The sequence below is a fragment of the Phyllobates terribilis genome, unplaced genomic scaffold (genome assembly GCF_046119375.1).
Source record: "Phyllobates terribilis strain yellow unplaced genomic scaffold, ASM4611937v1 Scaffold_10__3_contigs__length_209671492, whole genome shotgun sequence".
Classification (NCBI taxonomy): Eukaryota; Metazoa; Chordata; class Amphibia; order Anura; family Dendrobatidae; genus Phyllobates; species Phyllobates terribilis.
This window is the reverse complement of record NW_027362770.1, coordinates 207526572-207547333: the sequence shown is the minus strand read 5'-3', so window position 1 is coordinate 207547333 and position 20762 is coordinate 207526572. Positions and strand designations below refer to the sequence as shown.

General features: G+C 50.4%; 1 protein-coding gene across 2 annotated transcripts in view; it reads left to right on the top strand.

The window, feature by feature from the left end:
- PTPRO (protein tyrosine phosphatase receptor type O) overlaps positions 1-20762 on the top strand; it is a 621455-nt gene that overhangs the window by 258228 nt on the left and 342465 nt on the right. For both annotated transcript variants that reach the window (XM_073650602.1, XM_073650601.1), the window contains exon 8: positions 2574-2694. In XM_073650602.1, the coding sequence (XP_073506703.1) occupies positions 2574-2694 (121 nt within the window). The remainder of the gene's footprint in view (positions 1-2573; positions 2695-20762) is intronic.

Sequence of the window (20762 nt, the reverse complement as noted above, 5' to 3'; positions counted from 1 at the left end):
TTCTAAGAAATTGGGTCCCAAGTTTGTAGGGCCCTTTAAGGTGCTTCAGGTTGTCAACCAATCTGCTGTTAGGTTGGAGGTTCCTACCTCCTGGAGAATTAATCCGGTATTTCATGTCTCTCTGTTAAAAAAAGCTGTTGTGTCGGATGGTGACGCCTCTGCCTCTGTTCCTCCGGTGGTGGAGGACGGGGAATATGAAATTTCTCGCATCCTTGACTCTAGACGGTATAGAGGTAGTTTGCAGTATCTTGTGGCCTGGAAAGGTTTCGGACCCGAGGATAACTCTTGGGTGAGGTCAGATGATGTTTCCGCGTCCAGACTTATCAGAGCGTTTCACAGGAGATTTCCTGATAAGCCTGGTCCTAGGGGATCCGGAGGATCCTCTTAGAAGGGGGGGTACTGTTAGAACCTTGCTGTTAGGTTTTTTTTCCTTTGCTGGTCACATGACCTTGTTGGCCTATTTAGTCCTGCTCCGCCCTTCTGGCTTTGCTGGACTTCATTGTATATCTACTTTCTAGCTAGCCTGTGCTCTGTATCTAACTCTGTTAGTTTGCTTGGTCTACGGACCTCTATGTTCTATCTATTTTGTTTGTTCGTCTGTCTGCTACTATTTCTGTTAGGAGGTGTCCCATATTCCTCCCAGTCCTTAGTACTTGTAGGGATTCCCTCCCCACATCTATAGGTCTTCGTACAGACTAGATTAGGACTTTAGCAGGTCTGATCGCAGGATCAGGTTCCCTGTTACATCGTAGGGATTCAGCTGAGTTTTATAGTAGGGACAGATCTCCTCTCTTTCCTTAGCTTTGGTAGCAGAACATAACACCCCCAGTCCCAGGTCACTATCTACACTATCTTCTCCTGTATAGTAATTACCTCCCCCAGTCCCAGGTCACCATCTACACTATCTTCTCCTCCTGTACAGTAATTACCTCCCCCAGTCCCAGGTCACCATCTACACTATCTTCTCCTGTACAGTAATTACCTCCCCCAGTCCCAGGTTACCATCTACACTATCTTCTCCTCCTGTACAGTAATTACCTCCCCCAGTCCCAGGTCACTATCTACACTATCTTCTCCTCCTTTACAGTAATTACCTCCCCCAGTCTCAGGTCACTATCTACACTATCTCCTCCCCCTGTACAGTAATTACCTCCCCCAGTCCCAGGTCACTATCTACACTATCTTCTCCCCCTGTACAGTAATTACCTCCTCCAGTCACAGGTCACTATCTACACTATCTTCTCCTGTACAGTAATTACCTCCCCCAGTCCCAGGTCACTATCTACACTATCTTCTCCTCCTGTACAGTAATTACCTCCCCCAGTCCCAGGTCACTATCTACACTATCTTCTCCTCCTGTACAGTAATTACCTCCCCCAGTCCCAGGTCACTATCTACACTATCTCCTCCCCCTGTACAGTAATTACCTCCCCCAGTCCCAGGTCACTATCTACACTATCTTCTCCTCCTGTACAGTAATTACCTCCCCCAGTCCCAGGTCACTATCTACACTATCTCCTCCCCCTGTACAGTAATTACCTCCCCCAGTCCCAGGTCACTATCTACACTATCTTCTCCTCCTTTACAGTAATTACCTCCTCCACTCCCAGGTCACCATCTACACTATCTTCTCCTGTACAGTAATTACCTCCCCCAGTCCCAGGTCACTATCTACACTATCTTCTCCTCCTGTACAGTAATTACCTCCCCCAGTCCCAGGTCACTATCTACACTATCTCCTCCCCCTGTACAGTAATTACCTCCCCCAGTCCCAGGTCACTATCTACAGTATCTTCTCCTCCTGAACAGTAATTACCTCCTCCAGTCACAGGTCACTATCTACACTATCTTCTCCTGTACAGTAATTACCTCCCCCAGTCCCAGGTCACTATCTACACTATCTTCTCCTCCTGTACAGTAATTACCTCCCCCAGTCCCAGGTCACTATCTACACTATCTTCTCCTCCTGTACAGTAATTACCTCCCCCAGTCCCAGGTCACTATCTACACTATCTTCTCCTCCTGTACAGTAATTACCTCCTCCAGTCCCAGGTCACCATCTACACTATCTTCTCCTCCTGTGCAGTAATTACCTCCCCCAGTCACAGGTCACTATCTACACTATCTTCTCCTGTACAGTAATTACCTCTCCCCAGTCCCAGGTCACTATCTACACTATCTTCACCTCCTGTACAGTAATTACCTCCCCCAGTCCCAGGTCACCATCTACACTATCTTCTCCTACACAGTAAATGCATCCGCACCCTGAATGCCCAGATTAAATACTTCTCTTTCTAGACAATCTTCCCATCAGCACAGCGGCCCCCTCCCTTTCCCTAGCGTAGACCCTATAGCCAACAGGATTAGGTGATTTAGCAGATCCACACAGGGTAGGATCAGATACACAGCTCCGCAAACAGTACCACACAGGATAGGATTAGATACACGGCTCAGCAGGCATTAGCACATAGGATCGGATTAACCCTAGGATTTCATGCAGGGCACTCATCTCATGACTCTGTGCTGTACACTGTCCATGTGAGTCCGCTTACTTACACTGTGTTGTGTTACAGGTGAATATTTCCAGCAGTGTCATAAAGCAGCTGGTCCCCGGTGCGCAGTACAGAGTGCTCGTCTACCTGCAGAGTCCTCCACTGATCGGACCCCCGTCTGATGCCATTCTGTTCTCAATGGGTAAAAAGCTGACTGTGTAAAATAACTGCGTAGTAAAACATGGCTGTTAATATACAGTATATATGTAATGCGTATGTGTGTATGTATATGCAATGTGTGTATGTGTGTATATATATATAATATGTATATTATTACCAGTTGGGTATTATTATTTGTAGATATTGGAGGGTGCAGCTCTCTGGTAGACGCTTGGGATGTGCACGGCCTCCAGGTTCTGGAATCAGAACAGTGAGCACTTTATTAAATGTCCAGAATGCAGTAACAAACAACACAAAAATGGCCGTTTCTTGGCATCAAGGTCAAAAGAAAACAAAACCGTTCTTATGCCGAAGGTACAATTATCAGAGTGGGCTCACCCGGACAAAAATCCAGTCCGCACACTTGTGTCTCTAGTTGTGATTTACCAGCAGGTCCTTCCATCCTTCCATACACAGACAGGTCTGAGACCGCTCAGCTGCCTTAAATAGTCCGAATAGAATAACTGGAATGGAGGTATGGGAACGGCCAGTCCCACCCAGCTCATCTTGTCACTGCTAAAACCTGGTCCTAAATATCCCGGTCTATTAAAAAAAATCTCTCAGCAACTAACTTTCCACCCATCTGGCAATCAGAACCATTAACTAATGATGTCAGAGCACTTAGTATATGAAGAACCACTACTCCCCCTTGCCTATGCTGATGGTGCCCACCTTTCAGTTCCTGGATGTAATAGAGAGGCCATAGTTATTTCGTGTACCTGATTTGATGGTATAGGGGGTGACCCTGTGTGCAGTTTTTGGAACACACGTTGCACAGCAAATTAAATGTGAGTTGAGGTGACTTCATTTCTGATGCACCTTGTGCTGTCTGCTGCACATTAGGGTGTCTGGGGTTGTTCCTTTTCTTCAGTGCTTATGGAAACATGCAGCATTTTACCTGTACTGTATATTAGTGTCAGGGCTGTGCCCGTCCAGAGTGTTTGTAGCAGCCACACTGCTGCTCATTATATGTATATTGCCGTGTTACAGCCGTCCCGGGCACAAGCGGCACATGAAGTGAGAACTGTATTTCTCATCTGCCTTTTGCTCTTTGCGGGTACATTGCAGTATCAGAGGGGTTTCCTCTTCCTCTCGGTTTCTACCGTCACACTGCTGCTTACTACATGGATAATGTCAGGGATCCCCTTCCACAGAATTGTGGACATTTTGCTGCTGCTCCTTAGCTGCTGAATTCATTTTCCCAGGTGCTTTGTTGTCTGCAGTAAACACTCCTGTTTTTTTTCCTGCTTGTCATTAACATGTCTGTCAGATGCTGTGTGGCTGCTGCTTCCTGCGCCCATTTTTCACATATCACCTGCCGCCCGCCTCCTCCTGATTATCCTACACAGTCTGTATTACCTGCCGGCAGCCTCCTCCTGATTATCCTGCACAGTCTGTATCACCTGCCGGCCGTCTCCTCCTGATTATCCTGCACACTCTGTATTACCTGCCGGCAGCCTCCTCCTGATTATCCTGCACAGTCTGTATTACCTGCCGGCAGCCTCCTCCTGATTATCCTGCACAGTCTGTATTACCTGCCGGCCGTCTCCTCCTGATTATCCTGCACAGTCTGTATTACCTGCCGGCAGCCTCCTCCTGATTATCCTGCACAGTCTGTATTACCTGCCGGCAGCCTCCTCTTGATTATCCTGCACAGTCTGTATTACCAGCCGGCAGCCTCCTCCTGATTATCCTGCACAGTCGATATCACCTGCCGGCAGCCTCCTCCTGATTATCCTGCACAGTCTGTATTACCTGCCGGCAGCCTCCTCCTGATTATCCTGCACAGTCTGTATTACCTGCCGGCAGCCTCCTCCTGATTATCCTGCACAGTCTGTATTACCTGCAGGCAGTGTCCTCCTGATTATCCTGCACAGTTTGTATTACCTGCAGGCAGTGTCCTCCTGATTGTCCTGCACAGTCTGTATTACCTGCCGGCAGCCTCCTCCTGATTATCCTGCACAGTCTGTATTACCTGCCGGCAGCCTCCTCCTGATTATCCTGCACAGTCTGTGTCACCTGCCGGCAGCGTCCTCCTGATTATCCTGCACAGTCTGTATTACCTGCCGGCAGTGTCCTCCTGATTATCCTGCACAGTCTGTATCACCTGCCGGCCGTCTCCTCCTGATTATCCTGCACAGTCTGTATTACCTGCCAGTAGTGTCCTCCTGATTATCCTGCACAGTCTGTATTACCTGCCGGCCGTCTCCTCCTGATTATCCTGCACAGTCTGTATTACCTGCCGGCCGCCTCCTCCTGATTATCCTGCACAGTCTGTATTACCTGCCAGCAGTGTCCTCCTGATTATCCTGCACAGTCTGTATTACGTGCCGGCCGTCTCCTCCTGATTATCCTGCACAGTCTGTATTACCTGCCGGCCGACTCCTCCTGATTATCCTGCACAGTCTGTATTACCTGCCAGCAGTGTCCTCCTGATTATCCTGCACAGTCTGTATTACCTGCCGGCCGTCTCCTCCTGATTATCCTGCACAGTCTTTATCACCTGCCGGCAGTCTCCTCCTAATTATCCTGCACAGTCTGTATTACCTGCCGGCCGCCTCCTCCTGATTATCCTGCACAGTCTGTATTACCTGCCGGCAGTGTCCTCCTGATTATCCTGCACAGTCTGTATCACCTGCCGGCCATCTCCTCCTGATTATCCTGCACAGTCTGTATTACCTGCCGGCCGTCTCCTCTTGATTATCCTGCACAGTCTGTATTACCTGCCGGCAGTCTCCTCCTGATTATCCTGCACAGTCTGTATTACCTGCCGGCCGCCTCCTCCTGATTATCCTGCACAGTCTGTATTACCTGCCGGCAGTGTCCTCCTGATTATCCTGCACAGTCTGTATTACCTGCCGGCCGCCTCCTCCTGATTATCCTGCACAGTCTGTATTACCTGCCGGCAGTGTCCTCCTGATTATCCTGCACAGTCTGTATCACCTGCCGGCCATCTCCTCCTGATTATCCTGCACATTCTGTATTACCTGCCGGCAGTCTCCTCCTGATTATCCTGCACAGTCTGTATTACCTGCCGGTAGTGTCCTCCTGATCATCCTGCACAGTCTGTATTACCAGCCGGCCGTCTTCTCCTGATTATCCTGCACAGTCTGTATTACTTGCCGGCAGTGTCCTCCTGATTATCCTGCACAGTCTGTATTACCTGCCGGCAGTGTCCTCCTGATTATCCTGCACAGTCTGTATTACCTGCCGGCAGTGTCCTCCTGATTATCCTGCACAGTCTGTATTACCTGCCGGCAGTGTCCTCCTGATTATCCTGCACAGCCTGTATTACCTGCCGGCAGTGTCCTCCTGATTATCTTGCATAGCCTGTATCACCTGTCGGCAGCCTCCTCCTGATTATCCTACACAGTCTGTATCACCTGCCGGCAGTGTCCTCCTGATTATCCTGCACAGTCTGTATCACCTGCCGGCAGCCTCCTCCTGATTATCCTGCACAGCCTGTATTACCTGCCGACAGTGTCCTCCTGATTATCTTGCACAGCCTGTATCACCTGCCGGCAGCCTCCTCCTGATTATCCTACACAGTCTGTATCACCTGCCGGCAGCCTCCTCCTGATTATCCTGCACAGCCTGTATTACCTGCCGGCAGTGTCCTCCTGATTATCTTGCACAGCCTGTATCACCTGCCGGCAGCCTCCTCCTGATTATCCTACACAGTCTGTATCACCTGCCGGCAGTGTCCTCCTGATTATCTTGCACAGCCTGTATCACCTGCCGGCAGTGTCCTCCTGATTATCCTGCACAGTCTGTATTACCTGCCGGCAGTGTCCTCCTGATTATCCTGCTCAGTCTGTATTACCTGTCGGCCGCCTCCTCCTGATTATCCTGCACAGTCTGTATTACCTGCCGGCAGTGTCCTCCTGATTATCCTGCACAGTCTGTATCACCTGCCGGCCGTCTCCTCCTGATTATCCTGCACATTCTGTATTACCTGCCGGTAGTGTCCTCCTGATCATCCTGCACAGTCTGTATTACCAGCCGGCCCTCTCCTCCTGATTATCCTGCACAGTCTGTATTACCTGCCGGTAGTGTCCTCCTGATCATCCTGCACAGTCTGTATTACCAGCCGGCCGTCTCCTCCTGATTATCCTGCACAGTCTGTATTACCTGCCGGCAGTGTCCTCTTGATTATCCTGCACAGTCTGTATCACCTGCCGGCAGCCTCCTCCTGATTATCCTGCACAGTCTGTATTACCTGCCGGCAGCCTCCTCCTGATTATCCTGCACAGTCTGTATTACCTGCTGGCAGTGTCCCCCTGATTATCCTGCACAGTCTGTATCACCTGCCGGCAGCCTCGTCCTGATTATCCTGCACAGTCTGTATCACCTGCCGGCAGCCTCCTCCTGATTACCCTGCACAGTGTGTATTACCTGCCGGCAGCGTCCTCCTGATTATCCTGCACAGTCTGTATCACCTGCCGGCAGCCTCCTCCTGATTATCCTGCACAGTCTGTATTACCTGTTACCTGCCGTCAGCCTCCTCCTGATTATCCTGCACAGTCTGTATTACCTGCCGGCAGCCTCCTCCTGATTATCCTGCACAGTCTGTATTGCCTGCCGGCAGCCTCCTCCTGATTATCCTGCACAGTCTGTATCACCTGCCGGCCGTCTCCTCCTGATTATCCTGCACAGTCTGTATTACCTGCCGGCAGCCTCCTCCTGATTATCCTGCACAGTCTGTATCACCTGCCGGCCGTCTCCTCCTGATTATCCTGGACAGTCTGTATTACCTGCCAGAAGCCTCCTCCTGATTATCCTGCACAGTCTGTATCACCTGCCGGCAGTCTCCTCCTGATTATCCTGCACAGTCTGTATCACCTGCCGGCCGCCTCCTCCTGATTATCCTGCACAGTCTGTATTACCTGCCGGCAGCCTCCTCCTGATTATCCTGTACAGTCTGTATTACCTGCCGGCCGCCTCCTCCTGATTATCCTGCACAGTCTGTATTACCTGCCGGCAGCCTCCTCCTGATTATCCTGCACAGTCTGTATTACCTCCCAGCAGTGTCCTCCTGATTATCCTGCACAGTCTGTATCACCTGCCGGCAGTCTCCTCCTGATTATCCTGCACAGTCTGCATTACCTGCCAGTAGAGTCCTCCTGATTATCCTGCACAGTCTGTATTACCTGCCAGTAGTGTCCTCCTGATTATCCTGCACAGTTTGTATTACCTGCCTGTAGTGTCCTCCTGATTATCCTGCACAGTCTGTATTACCTGCCGGCAGCCTCCTCCTGATTATCCTGCACAGTCTGTATTACCTGCCAGTAGAGTCCTCCTGATTATCCTGCACAGTCTGTATCACCTGCCGGCCATCTCCTCCTGATTATCCTGCACATTCTGTATTATCTGCCGGCAGTCTCCTCCTGATTATCCTGCACAGTCTGTATTACCTGCCGGTAGTGTCCTCCTGATCATCCTGCACAGTCTGTATTACCAGCCGGCCGTCTTCTCCTGATTATCCTGCACAGTCTGTATTACCAGCCGGCCGTCTTCTCCTGATTATCCTGCACAGTCTGTATTACCTGCCGGCAGTGTCCTCCTGATTATCCTGCACAGTCTGTATTACCTGCCGGCAGTGTCCTCCTGATTATCCTGCACAGTCTGTATTACCTGCCGGCAGCCTCCTCCTGATTATCCTGCACAGCCTGTATTACCTGCCGGCAGTGTCCTCCTGATTATCTTGCACAGCCTGTATCACCTGCCGGCAGCCTCCTCCTGATTATCCTACACAGTCTGTATCACCTGCCGGCAGTGTCCTCCTGATTATCCTGCACAGTCTGTATCACCTGCCGGCAGTGTCCTCCTGATTATCCTGCACAGTCTGTATTACCTGCCGGCAGTGTCCTCCTGATTATCCTGCTCAGTCTGTATTACCTGTCGGCCGCCTCCTCTTGATTATCCTGCACAGTCTGTATTACCTGCCGGCAGTGTCCTCCTGATTATCCTGCACAGTCTGTATCACCAGCCGGCCGTCTCCTCCTGATTATCCTGCACATTCTGTATTACCTGCCGGTAGTGTCCTCCTGATCATCCTGCACAGTCTGTATTACCAGCCGGCCGTCTCCTCCTGATTATCCTGCACAGTCTGTATTACCTGCCGGTAGTGTCCTCCTGATCATCCTGCACAGTCTGTATTACCAGCTGGCCGTCTCCTCCTGATTATCCTGCACAGTCTGTATTACCTGCCGGCAGTGTCCTCCTGATTATCCTGCACAGTCTGTATTACCTGCCTGCAGTGTCCTCCTGATTATCCTGCACAGTCTGTATTACCTGCCGGCAGCCTCCTCCTGATTATCCTGCACAGTTTGTATTACCTGCCTGTAGTGTCCTCCTGATTATCCTGCACAGTCTGTATTACCTGCCAGTAGTGTCCTCCTGATTATCCTGCACAGTCTGTATTACCTGCCAGTAGTGTCCTCCTGATTATCCTGCACAGTTTGTATTACCTGCCTGTAGTGTCCTCCTGATTATCCTGCACAGTCTGTATTACCTGCCGGCAGCCTCCTCCTGATTATCCTGCACAGTCTGTATTACCTGCCAGTAGAGTCCTCCTGATTATCCTGCACAGTCTGTATCACCTGCCGGCCATCTCCTCCTGATTATCCTGCACATTCTGTATTACCTGCCGGCAGTCTCCTCCTGATTATCCTGCACAGTCTGTATTACCTGCCGGTAGTGTCCTCCTGATCATCCTGCACAGTCTGTATTACCAGCCGGCCGTCTTCTCCTGATTATCCTGCACAGTCTGTATTACCAGCCGGCCGTCTTCTCCTGATTATCCTGCACAGTCTGTATTACCTGCCGGCAGTGTCCTCCTGATTATCCTGCACAGTCTGTATTACCTGCCGGCAGTGTCCTCCTGATTATCCTGCACAGTCTGTATTACCTGCCGGCAGCCTCCTCCTGATTATCCTGCACAGCCTGTATTACCTGCCGGCAGTGTCCTCCTGATTATCTTGCACAGCCTGTATCACCTGCCGGCAGCCTCCTCCTGATTATCCTACACAGTCTGTATCACCTGCCGGCAGTGTCCTCCTGATTATCCTGCACAGTCTGTATCACCTGCCGGCAGTGTCCTCCTGATTATCCTGCACAGTCTGTATTACCTGCCGGCAGTGTCATCCTGATTATCCTGCTCAGTCTGTATTACCTGTCGGCCGCCTCCTCTTGATTATCCTGCACAGTCTGTATTACCTGCCGGCAGTGTCCTCCTGATTATCCTGCACAGTCTGTATCACCTGCCGGCCGTCTCCTCCTGATTATCCTGCACATTCTGTATTACCTGCCGGTAGTGTCCTCCTGATCATCCTGCACAGTCTGTATTACCAGCCGGCCGTCTCCTCCTGATTATCCTGCACAGTCTGTATTACCTGCCGGTAGTGTCCTCCTGATCATCCTGCACAGTCTGTATTACCAGCTGGCCGTCTCCTCCTGATTATCCTGCACAGTCTGTATTACCTGCCGGCAGTGTCCTCCTGATTATCCTGCACAGTCTGTATTACCTGCCTGCAGTGTCCTCCTGATTATCCTGCACAGTCTGTATTACCTGCCGGCAGCCTCCTCCTGATTATCCTGCACAGTTTGTATCACCTGCCGGCAGCCTCCTCCTGATTATCCTGCACAGTCTGTATTACCTGCCGGCAGCCTCCTCCTGATTATCCTGCACAGTCTGTATTACCTGCTGGCAGTGTCCCCCTGATTATCCTGCACAGTCTGTATCACCTGCTGGCAGCCTCGTCCTGATTATCCTGCACAGTCTGTATCACCTGCCGGCAGCCTCCTCCTGATTACCCTGCACAGTGTGTATTACCTGCCGGCAGCGTCCACCTGATTATCCTGCACAGTCTGTATTACCTGTTACCTGCCGGCAGCCTCCTCCTGATTATCCTGCACAGTCTGTATTACCTGCCGGCAGCCTCCTTTTGATTATCCTGCACAGTCTGTATTGCCTGCCGGCAGCCTCCTCCTGATTATCCTGCACAGTCTGTATCACCTGCCGGCCGTCTCCTCCTGATTATCCTGGACAGTCTGTAATACCTGCCAGAAGCCTCCTCCTGATTATCCTGCACAGTCTGTATCACCTGCCGGCAGTCTCCTCCTGATTATCCTGCACAGTCTGTATCACCTGCCGGCCGCCTCCTCCTGATTATCCTGCACAGTCTGTATTACCTGCCGGCAGCCTCCTCCTGATTATCCTGTACAGTCTGTATTACCTGCCGGCCGCCTCCTCCTGATTATCCTGCACAGTCTGTATTACCTGCCGGCAGCCTCCTCCTGATTATCCTGCACAGTCTGTATTACCTGCCGGCAGCCTCCTCCTGATTATCCTGCACAGTCTGTATTACCTGCCGGCAGTGTCCTCCTGATTATCCTGCACACTCTGTATTACCTCCCAGCAGTGTCCTCCTGATTATCCTGCACAGTCTGTATCACCTGCCGGCAGTCTCCTCCTGATTATCCTGCACAGTCTGCATTACCTGCCAGTAGTGTCCTCCTGATTATCCTGCACAGTCTGTATTACCTGCCAGTAGTGTCCTCCTGATTATCCTGCACAGTTTGTATTACCTGCCTGTAGTGTCCTCCTGATTATCCTGCACAGTCTGTATTACCTGCCGGCAGCCTCCTCCTGATTATCCTGCACAGTCTGTATTACCTGCCAGTAGAGTCCTCCTGATTATCCTGCACAGTCTGTATCACCTGCCGGCAGTGTCCTCCTGATTATCCTGCACAGTCTGTATCACCTGCCGGCAGCGTCCTCCTGATTATCCTGCACAGTCTGTATTACCTGCCGGCAGTGTCCTCCTGATTATCCTGCACACTCTGTATTACCTGCCTGAAGTGTCCTCCTGATTGTCCTGCACAGTCTGTATTACCTGCCAGTAGTGTCCTCCTGATTATCCTGCATAGTCTTTATTACCTGCCGGCAGCCTCCTCCTGATTATCCTGCACAGTCTGTATTACCTGCCGGCAGTGTCCTCCTGATTATCCTGCACAGTCTGTATCACCTGCCGGTAGTGTCCTCCTGATTATCCTGCACAGTCTGTATTACCTGCCGGCAGCCTCCTCCTGATTATCCTGCACAATCTGTATTACCTGCCGGCAGTCTCCTCCTGATTATCCTGCACAGTCTGTATTACCTGCCAGCAGTGTCCTCCTGATTATCGTGCACAGTCTGTATCACCTGCCGGTAGTGTCCTCCTGATTATCCTGCACAGTCTGTATTACCTGCCAGCAGTGTCCTCCTGATTATCCTGTACAGTCTGTATCACCTGCCGGTAGTGTCCTCCTGATTATCCTGCACAGTCTGTATCGCCTGCCGGCAGTGTCCTCCTGATTATCCTGCACAGTCTGTATTACCTGCCGGCAGTGTCCTCCTGATTATCCTGCACAGTCTATATTACCTGCCGGCAGTGTCCTCCTGATTATCCTGCACAGTCTATATTACCTGCCGGCAGTGTCCTCCTGATTATCCTGCACAGTCTATATTACCTGCCGGCAGTGTCCTCCTGATTATCCTGCACAGTCTATATTACCTGCCGGTAGTGTCCTCCTCATTATCCTGCACAGTCTATATTACCTGCCGGTAGTGTCCTCCTGATTATCCTGCACAGTCTATATTACCTGCCGGTAGTGTCCTCCTGATTATCCTGCACAGTCTATATTACCTGCCGGCAGCCTCCTCCTGATTATCCTGCACAGTCTGTATTACCTGCCGGCAGTGTCCTCCTGATTATCCTGCACAGTCTGTATTACCTGCCGGCAGTGTCCTCCTGATTATCCTGCACAGTCTATGTCACCTGCCGGCAGTGTCCTCCTGATTATTCTGCACAGTCTGTATTACCTGCCGGCAGCCTCCTGATTATCCTGCACAGTCTGTATTACCTGCCGGCAGCCTCTTCCTGATTATCCTGCACAGTCTGTATTACCTGCCGGCAGTGTCCTCCTGATTATCCTGCACAGTCTGTATCACCTGCCGGCAGTCTCCTCCTGATTATCCTGCACAGTCTGTATTACCTGCCGGCAGCCTCCTCCTGATTATCCTGCACAGTCTGTATTACCTGCCGGCAGCCTCCTCCTGATTATCCTGCACAGTCTGTATTACCTGCCGGCAGTGTGCTCCTGATTATCCTGCACAGTCTGTATTACCTGCCTTTAGTGTCCTCCTGATTATCCTGCACAGTCTGTATTATCTGCCGGCAGCCTCCTCCTGATTATCCTGCACAGTCTGTATTACCTGCCGGCAGTGTGCTCCTGATTATCCTGCACAGTCTGTATTACCTGCCTGTAGTGTCCTCCTGATTATCCTGCACAGTCTGTATCACCTGCCGGCAGCCTCCTCATGATTATCCTGCACAATCTGTATTACCTGCCGGCAGCCTCCTCCTGATTATCCTGCACAGTCTGTGTCACCTGCCGGCAGTCTCCTCCTGATTATCCTGCACAGTCTGTATTATCTGCCGGCAGCCTCCTCCTGATTATCCTGCACAGTCTGTATTACCTGCCGGCAGTGTGCTCCTGATTATCCTGCACATTCTGTATTACCTGCCTGTAGTGTCCTCCTGATTATCCTGCACAGTCTGTATCACCTGCCGGCAGCCTCCTCATGATTATCCTGCACAGTCTGTATTACCTGCCGGCAGCCTCCTCCTGATTATCCTGCACAGTCTGTATTACCTGCCGGCAGCCTCCTCCTGATTATCCTGCACACTCTGTATTACCTGCCGGTAGTGTGCTCCTGATTATCCTGCACAGTCTGTATTACCTGCCTGTAGTGTCCTCCTGATTATCCTGCACAGTCTGTATTACCTGCCGGCAGCCTCCTCCTGATTATCCTGCACAGTCTGTGTTACCTGCCGGCAGCCTCCTCCTGATTATCCTGCACAGTCTATATTACCTGCCAGCAGTGTCCTCCTGATTATCCTGCACAGTCTGTATCACCTGCCGGCAGCCTCCTCCTGATTATCCTGCACAGTATGTATCACCTGCCGGCAGTGTCCTCCTGATTATCCTGCACAGTCTGTATCACCTGCCGACAGCCTCTTCCTGATTATCCTGCACAGTCTGTTTCGCCTGCCGGCAGCCTCCTCCTGATACTCCTGCACAGTCTGTATCACCTGCCGGTAGCCTCCTCCTGATTATCCTGCACAGTCTGTATTACCTGCCGGCAGCCTCCTCCTGATTATCCTGCACAGTCTGTATCACCTTCTGGCAGCCTCCTCCTGATTATCCTGCACAGCCTGTATCACCTGCCGGCAGCCTCCTCCTGATTATCCTTCACAGTCTATATTACCTGCCAGCAGTCTCCTCCTGATTATCCTGCACAGTCTGTATCTCCTGCCGGCAGCCTCCTCCTGATTATCCTGCACAGTCTATATTACCTGCCAGCAGTCTCCTCCTGATTATCCTGCACAGTCGTATTACCTGCCTGTAGTGTCCTCCTGATTATCCTGCACAGTCTGTATTACCTGCCGGCAGCCTCCTCCTGATTATCCTGCACAGTCTGTATTACCTACCGGCAGCCTCCTCCTGATTATCCTGCACAGTCTATATTACCTGCCAGCAGTGTCCTCCTGATTATCCTGCACAGTCTGTATCACCTGCCGACAGCCTCCTCCTGATTATCCTGCACAGTATGTATCACCTGCCGGCAGTATCCTCCTGATTATCCTGCACAGTCTGTATCACCTGCCGGCAGCCTCTTCCTGATTATCCTGCACAGTCTGTTTCACCTGCCGGCAGCCTCCTCCTGATACTCCTGCACAGTCTGTATCACCTGCCGGTAGCCTCCTCCTGATTATCCTGCACAGTCTGTATTACCTGCCGGCAGCCTCCTCCTGATTATCCTGCACAGTCTGTATCACCTGCTGGCAGCCTCCTCCTGATTATCCTGCACAGCCTGTATCACCTGCCGGTAGCCTCCTCCTGATTATCCTGCACAGTCTATATTACCTGCCAGCAGTCTCCTCCTGATTATCCTGCACAGTCGTATTACCTGCCGGCAGCCTCCTCCTGATTATCCTGCACAGTCTGTATCACCTGCCGGCAGTGTCCTCTTGATTATCCTGCACAGTCTGTATTACCTGCCGGCAGCCTCCTCCTGATTATCCTGCACAGTCTGTGTCACCTGCCGGCAGTGTCCTCCTGATTATCCTGCACAGTCTGTATTACCTGCCGGCAGCCTCCTCCTGATTATCCTGCACAGTCTGTATTACCTGCCGGCAGCCTCCTCCTGATATATGCACTATATACCTCCAGGAATAGGAGTAGTAGTACTAGGAGTAGTAGTGTGTATGTGCTGGATGTATCTTAGACTGAGATGATGCCTTCTACATCAAAAACGTGCGAGTGTCTGGCTCGATGCTTCAATACAACGTATTTCTTCTGCTGAGACTCTTCTGAACATGACTCGTAGAGGATAATGCTCTTGTGGCTGAGGATCATTTTCTATTATTACAGTTGAAGCCATTAAAAACACATTTTTATGGGATGAAGGAAGGACAAATCTTCCTCTCAATATTGTTAATGCTTCTTTTACTTGTCTAAGAAAAAGGCTTCTGTATGCCTGGACAGTCATTGTGCCATGGAGAGAGATTCAGATCTTAGACTGAATGCAGAATCCTGAGACAATCCTGATGAGTAGACCCAGCAGAGTAGACCCAGCAGAGTAGACCTAGCAGAGTAGACCTAGCAGAGTAGACCCAGCAGAGTAGACCCAGCAGAGTAGACCCAGCAGGGTAGACCCAGCAGGGTAGACCCAGCAGAGTTGAGCCAGCAGAGTAGAGCCAGCAGAGTAGAGCCAGCAGAGTAGAGCCAGCAGAGTAGAGCCAGCAGAGTAGAGCCAGCAGAGTAGAGCCAGCAGAGTAGAGCCAGCAGAGTAGACCCAGCAGAATAGACCCAGCAGAATAGACCCAGCATAGTAGACCCAGCATAGTAGACCCAGCATAGTAGAGCCAGCAGAGTAGAGCCAGCAGAGTAGAGCCAGCAGAGTAGAGCCAGCAGAGTAGAGCCAGCAGAGTAAACCCAGCAGTAGCCGAGGTGGTCAGGAGATCCTGCCCTTGATTCCTCACTTTATCAGATCCTATGTCATCTTGGCTAAATTAGCTAAGCAGCTATTGGTAATTTCCCTTACCCACGAGTAACTTCTTCTTTAACAAGCCTCGACTCTATAGCTGGTGGCAGACCCTAAGTGCCATTTACATTTAGATGGCATTCTGATCGAAGAACTTGGCCTTGGCCAACACATCTAAATAACTTGCTGCTAAAATCTTAGAGGCCCATGAGAATTGCTAAGGCCTTGTGTTTCCTCACACCCTGACGAAGGGAAGGTTTACTGGAAGAATCGGAGATTGCAGATTCCTTGTTCAGAGTAATTCAGGCCAAAGATGGATCAAGACTTCAGGATAAATCCAAAAAGAAGCAGGATGATGGAGGTCCTACCAAGTCTGAATTCTGATGCCAGAAGTTTATTCTTTAGGGTAAAGATTTTTAAACTTCTACATGTCTAGTAATAGACGGTTTCAAACAAATGGGTGTTGAAGACCATAAAAAGAGGTTGCTTCCTATGCTTCAAATTCCTCAAGACATGTTTCTTCTGACTTGCTAAGTCAATCTGTCATTTATCTCTTTAAAGAATTTCTGACCATCCAGATCTCAGACTGGTAGCGTTGACTCTGAAACCCTGCTGCGCTTCAGAGAAGAACATGCTTTAATGCCTACATGCATGTGTAGGCAGAGACCTGTCACTCCAGGGCAACGGGAGGGAAGACGGCAACGGGAGGGAAGACGGCAACGGGAGGGAAGACGGCAACGGGAGGGAAGACTGCAACGGAAGGGAAGACGGCAACGGGAGGGAACACTGCAACGGGAGGGAAGACGGCATCGGGGACTCGCCTGTCCAATTAGTAAACAGCACAGTCTCGGTCCCCGACGGCTATTAAATTATATTTTTTGGATTTTTTTAGCATTTTATTAATCTCTATATTTTTATGATTAATAAAGGAAAGAAGTCATTCACCCTATTTGTTCTTCCAGTCTCAGTACATTTGGCCATTCAGGGGCTGATAACCTCCCCCATCAATGAATTTCCTATGGCCAAGGCTCCCATTTTTAGAAGTTGCGCTAAAATATTCTTCCTGTGTCTGAGGCTGTAATCTTTGAGGTTAAAGCCACCGTTGCGAAGATCATTGATAGAGCAGGTGGTGGGAAGCCCCTGGACTAAGAAATAAAATCTTCACTCTCAGAGAAATGAAGGTATGGTCAGACTATGCAGTTTTTGTAAGGGAGCGTGAGACGTCTAACCTTGTTCTGGGAGTTTGAGACAATCTGAGTGAAATCTGCAGGTCTGAAGAGCCCAGCAATTAAGAGGTTCTGTGGTTATTGCTGATCTTCAGGGGAGTCAGTACTTAGCAGAGAAGGCTCTCTCCATTAGGTGTTTTCATCTTAGAATTAAGAAATGTGGATCTGATAATGACCAAAGAAATTCTCCTGCTGGCTTCCCATTGTTTCCTCAGTAAGACTAACCATCCATATGTTTTACATGCATTTTACATTTCCTGGAAAGTCTTGATTCTTCTCTTCTTTCTGGTTGTTCAGTTCCTCCAATGAAATTTGGCCAGTATCAAACTGGACCAACTGTCTAGAAGTCTAGAACAATTGCTTTGCCCAATGAGCATTATTTCCAACAAAAAGACCCTCAAGTCTTGATCTGTTTCATCCCCATCTAGACTGGATACTTTACACTGCTCAGAGGCTGATAGAGCCAAAAGAAAGAGGTCTTCACAAAAATTATTGTCACCTTGATGCTTGCTCTAAAGCCTTCTACAAATTGCTCAAAGAACAACGTTATTCTTTTCAAACCTATCTATTGAATTCCAGAAGGATCTGGGAACCAAGAGCCTTATAGCACACATCTACCATCAACTGATTTGTGGATCTTTCACAGCCACATTCAATTTCCAAGTGATTCAAGGCTTAAAAAAATCCCTCTCATCTTGGAAAGACTGGTTCTCCACTTGAGCCTCTCTTCTGAGTTCAGTATCAGCTGGTTATCATCCAAGGTCTGCTCCAATGTAGTCATTACATCCCCAAAGAGATTGGGAGGGTTGAAAGTACTAAGACTAGATCCAGATGATGTTCTTCTAAGGACTATTACATTATGTTTGCCAAAACTTACTTCATTACTTGTATTTATATAAAATCCACCCAATCTACTATATAATTGTCTTATCCCGTCTGTCTGTCTGTCTGTCTGTCCTGGAAATCCCGCGTCGCTCATTGGTCCGGCAGTGGCCAATCAGCGACGTGGGATATCAGAAAAAAGATGGCGGCCGTTAGCGGCTCATCTGGCGGACGGAGGTCAGCGGCGATGCAGCGGGGAGATGAGCGGCGCTAGCAGCAGAACTACCCCGACCGGCGCCGCTGACCTCCATGCGGCTAACGTCGGAAGATCAGCGGCTTGGCCCGCTGATCTCCCGACAGCAAGTGTGAATGGAGGACCGGGCAGCGGCGCCGCCGGTCGGGATGCTTCTGCTGCGAGCAACCGCTCATCTCCCGGCTTCTGGCAGCAGAAGGAGCCGCACAGGCAGCGCCGCTCCCCGGTCCTCGCTAATACGGAGCCGCACAAGCAGCGCCGCTCCCGGGCCCACAGTAATACCACGCTGATTGGTCGCGGTGGCCGGCCGCGACCAATCAGCGAAATGGGCGGCAAATTTAAACGCCGCTCTGCTGATTGGTCGCGGTGGCCGGCCGACCGCGACCAATCAGCGAGATGGGCGGCAAATTTAAACGCCGCTCTGCTAATTGGTCGCGGTGGCCGGCCGCGACCAATCAGCGAGATGGCTGGCAAATTTAAACGCCGCTCTGCTGATTGGTCGCGGTGGCCGGCCGACCGCGACCAATCAGCGAGATTGGCGCCAAATGTAAACACCGCTGTGCTGATTGGTCACGGCCGCCAGCCGACCACGACCAATCAGCGAGGTTGGCGCCAAATGTAAACACCGCTGTGCTGATTGGTCGCGGCCGCCAGCAGCGACCAATCAGCGAGATTGGCGCCAAACTTAAACAACGCTCTGCTGATTGGTCGCCGCCGCCGGCGACCGCTACCAATTAGCGATTTTGGCGCCAAATTTAAACACCGCTCTGCTCATTGGTCCCGGCCGCCGGCCGGCCGAGACCAATCAGCGAGATTGCCGGCAAATTTAAACAACGCTCTGCTGATTGGTCGATTTTATCGCCAAATTTAAACAAGCTCTCCGGTCCTCACTAACACAGTTCGCTGATTAGTTGCGGCCGCCACCCGTGACCAATCACCGATATTGCCGCCAAATTTAAACACCGTTTTGCTGATTAGTCGCGGTTGCCGGCAGCGACCAATCAGCGATTTTGGCGCCAAATTTAAACAACGTTCTGCTGATTGCGCCCGGTCGGCCGCATACCTATTCTAGAATACCCGATGCGTTAGAATCCGGCCACCATCTAGTGAAGAATAAATATCTACACCTGGGTTCATAACGGTGAAATAGGGATGGAGTTTCTCAGAACCATTGTCTTTAGTCAGATATTTCTCTTCTGTGGCTTTAGGAAGAGCTTGAAGTCTTCCAAAGCCTCTATCCAGATAGATAAGAAGAACCTGTATCATGAAAGTTTACAATCTGGATGAACTACCTCAGTATTTCCTGCTTGAAGCTCATCCTACTAGATCTACTTTCACTTCATGGACACAATAAGCTTTAGATCCACATCTCATCATCTGTGATGCCACATTCTGCTTTTCCCCTGACTTTGCAAGACATTACGATCTTCCTATAGAGGCTACAAGGTGTTAGCTACAAGGGGCACTCATTTCAGTGCTTGAGTAACTTCCCAAGCTTAATTGACCTATGTAACTGCAAAAATATGTGGTGCCTGTGGATGACGAGGAAAGGGAAAAATTTGTTTTCTGTAATTTTTCTTCCCTCGAGTCTTATGTCAACACATGGAACCCACCCATAAATGATTTTGCTTTTAATCTTGAGTCTATTATAGTTAGACATTGCCCCCTTATCCTCCACACTCCTGCCCCCTTATTCTCCACACTCCTGCCCCCTTATTCTCCACACTCCTGCCCCCTTATTCTCCACACTCCTGCCACCTTATTCTCCACACTTCTGCCCCTTATTCTCCACACTCCAGCCCCTTATTCTCTGCACTCCTGCCCCTTATTCTCCACACTTCTGCCCCTTATTCTCCGCACTCCTGCCCCTTGTTCTCCGCACTCCTGCCCCTTATTCTCCACGCTCCTGCCCCCTTATTCTCCACACTCCTGCTCCTTATTCTCCACACTCCAGCCCCTTATTCTCCACACTCCTGCCCCTTATTCTCCACACTCCTGCCCCTTATTCTCCACACTCCAGCCGCTTATTCTCCACACTCCTGCCCCTTATTCTCCACACTCCTGCCCCTTATTCTACACACTCCTGCCCCCTTATTCTCCACCCTCCTGCCCCTTATTCTCCACACTCCTGCCCCTTATTCTCCACACTCCTGCCCCTTATTCTCCACACTCCTGCCCCCTTATTCTCCACACTCCTGCCCCCTTATTCTCCACACTCCTGCCCCCTTATTCTCCACACTTCTGCCCCTTATTCTCCGCTCTCCTGCCCCTTATTCTCCACTCTCCTGCCCCTTATTCTCCACACTCCTGCCCCTTATTCTCCACACTCTTGCCCCTTATTCTCCAGACTTCCACCTTTCCCCTTCAGCTGGACATCGGCTCCTGGGCAGATCCTGACTGACTCGGAGTTATCACACGTTCTGGGTTTTTGTTTGTCCTCCCGCTTTTTGAGGATTTGTTGCAGGTTCTCAATGGGATTGAGATCTGGGGAGTTTCCTGACCATGGACCCAAAAAAATGTCAATGTTTTGTTCATCGACCACCTAGTTCTCACTTTTGCCTTGTGACCGGTCTCCATCAACTGGAGAAAAGCATCATCGCCTCATTGTCCTGGATGATGGAAGAATTTGTTATTGGGGGAGGTTTAGATCCTGTTCT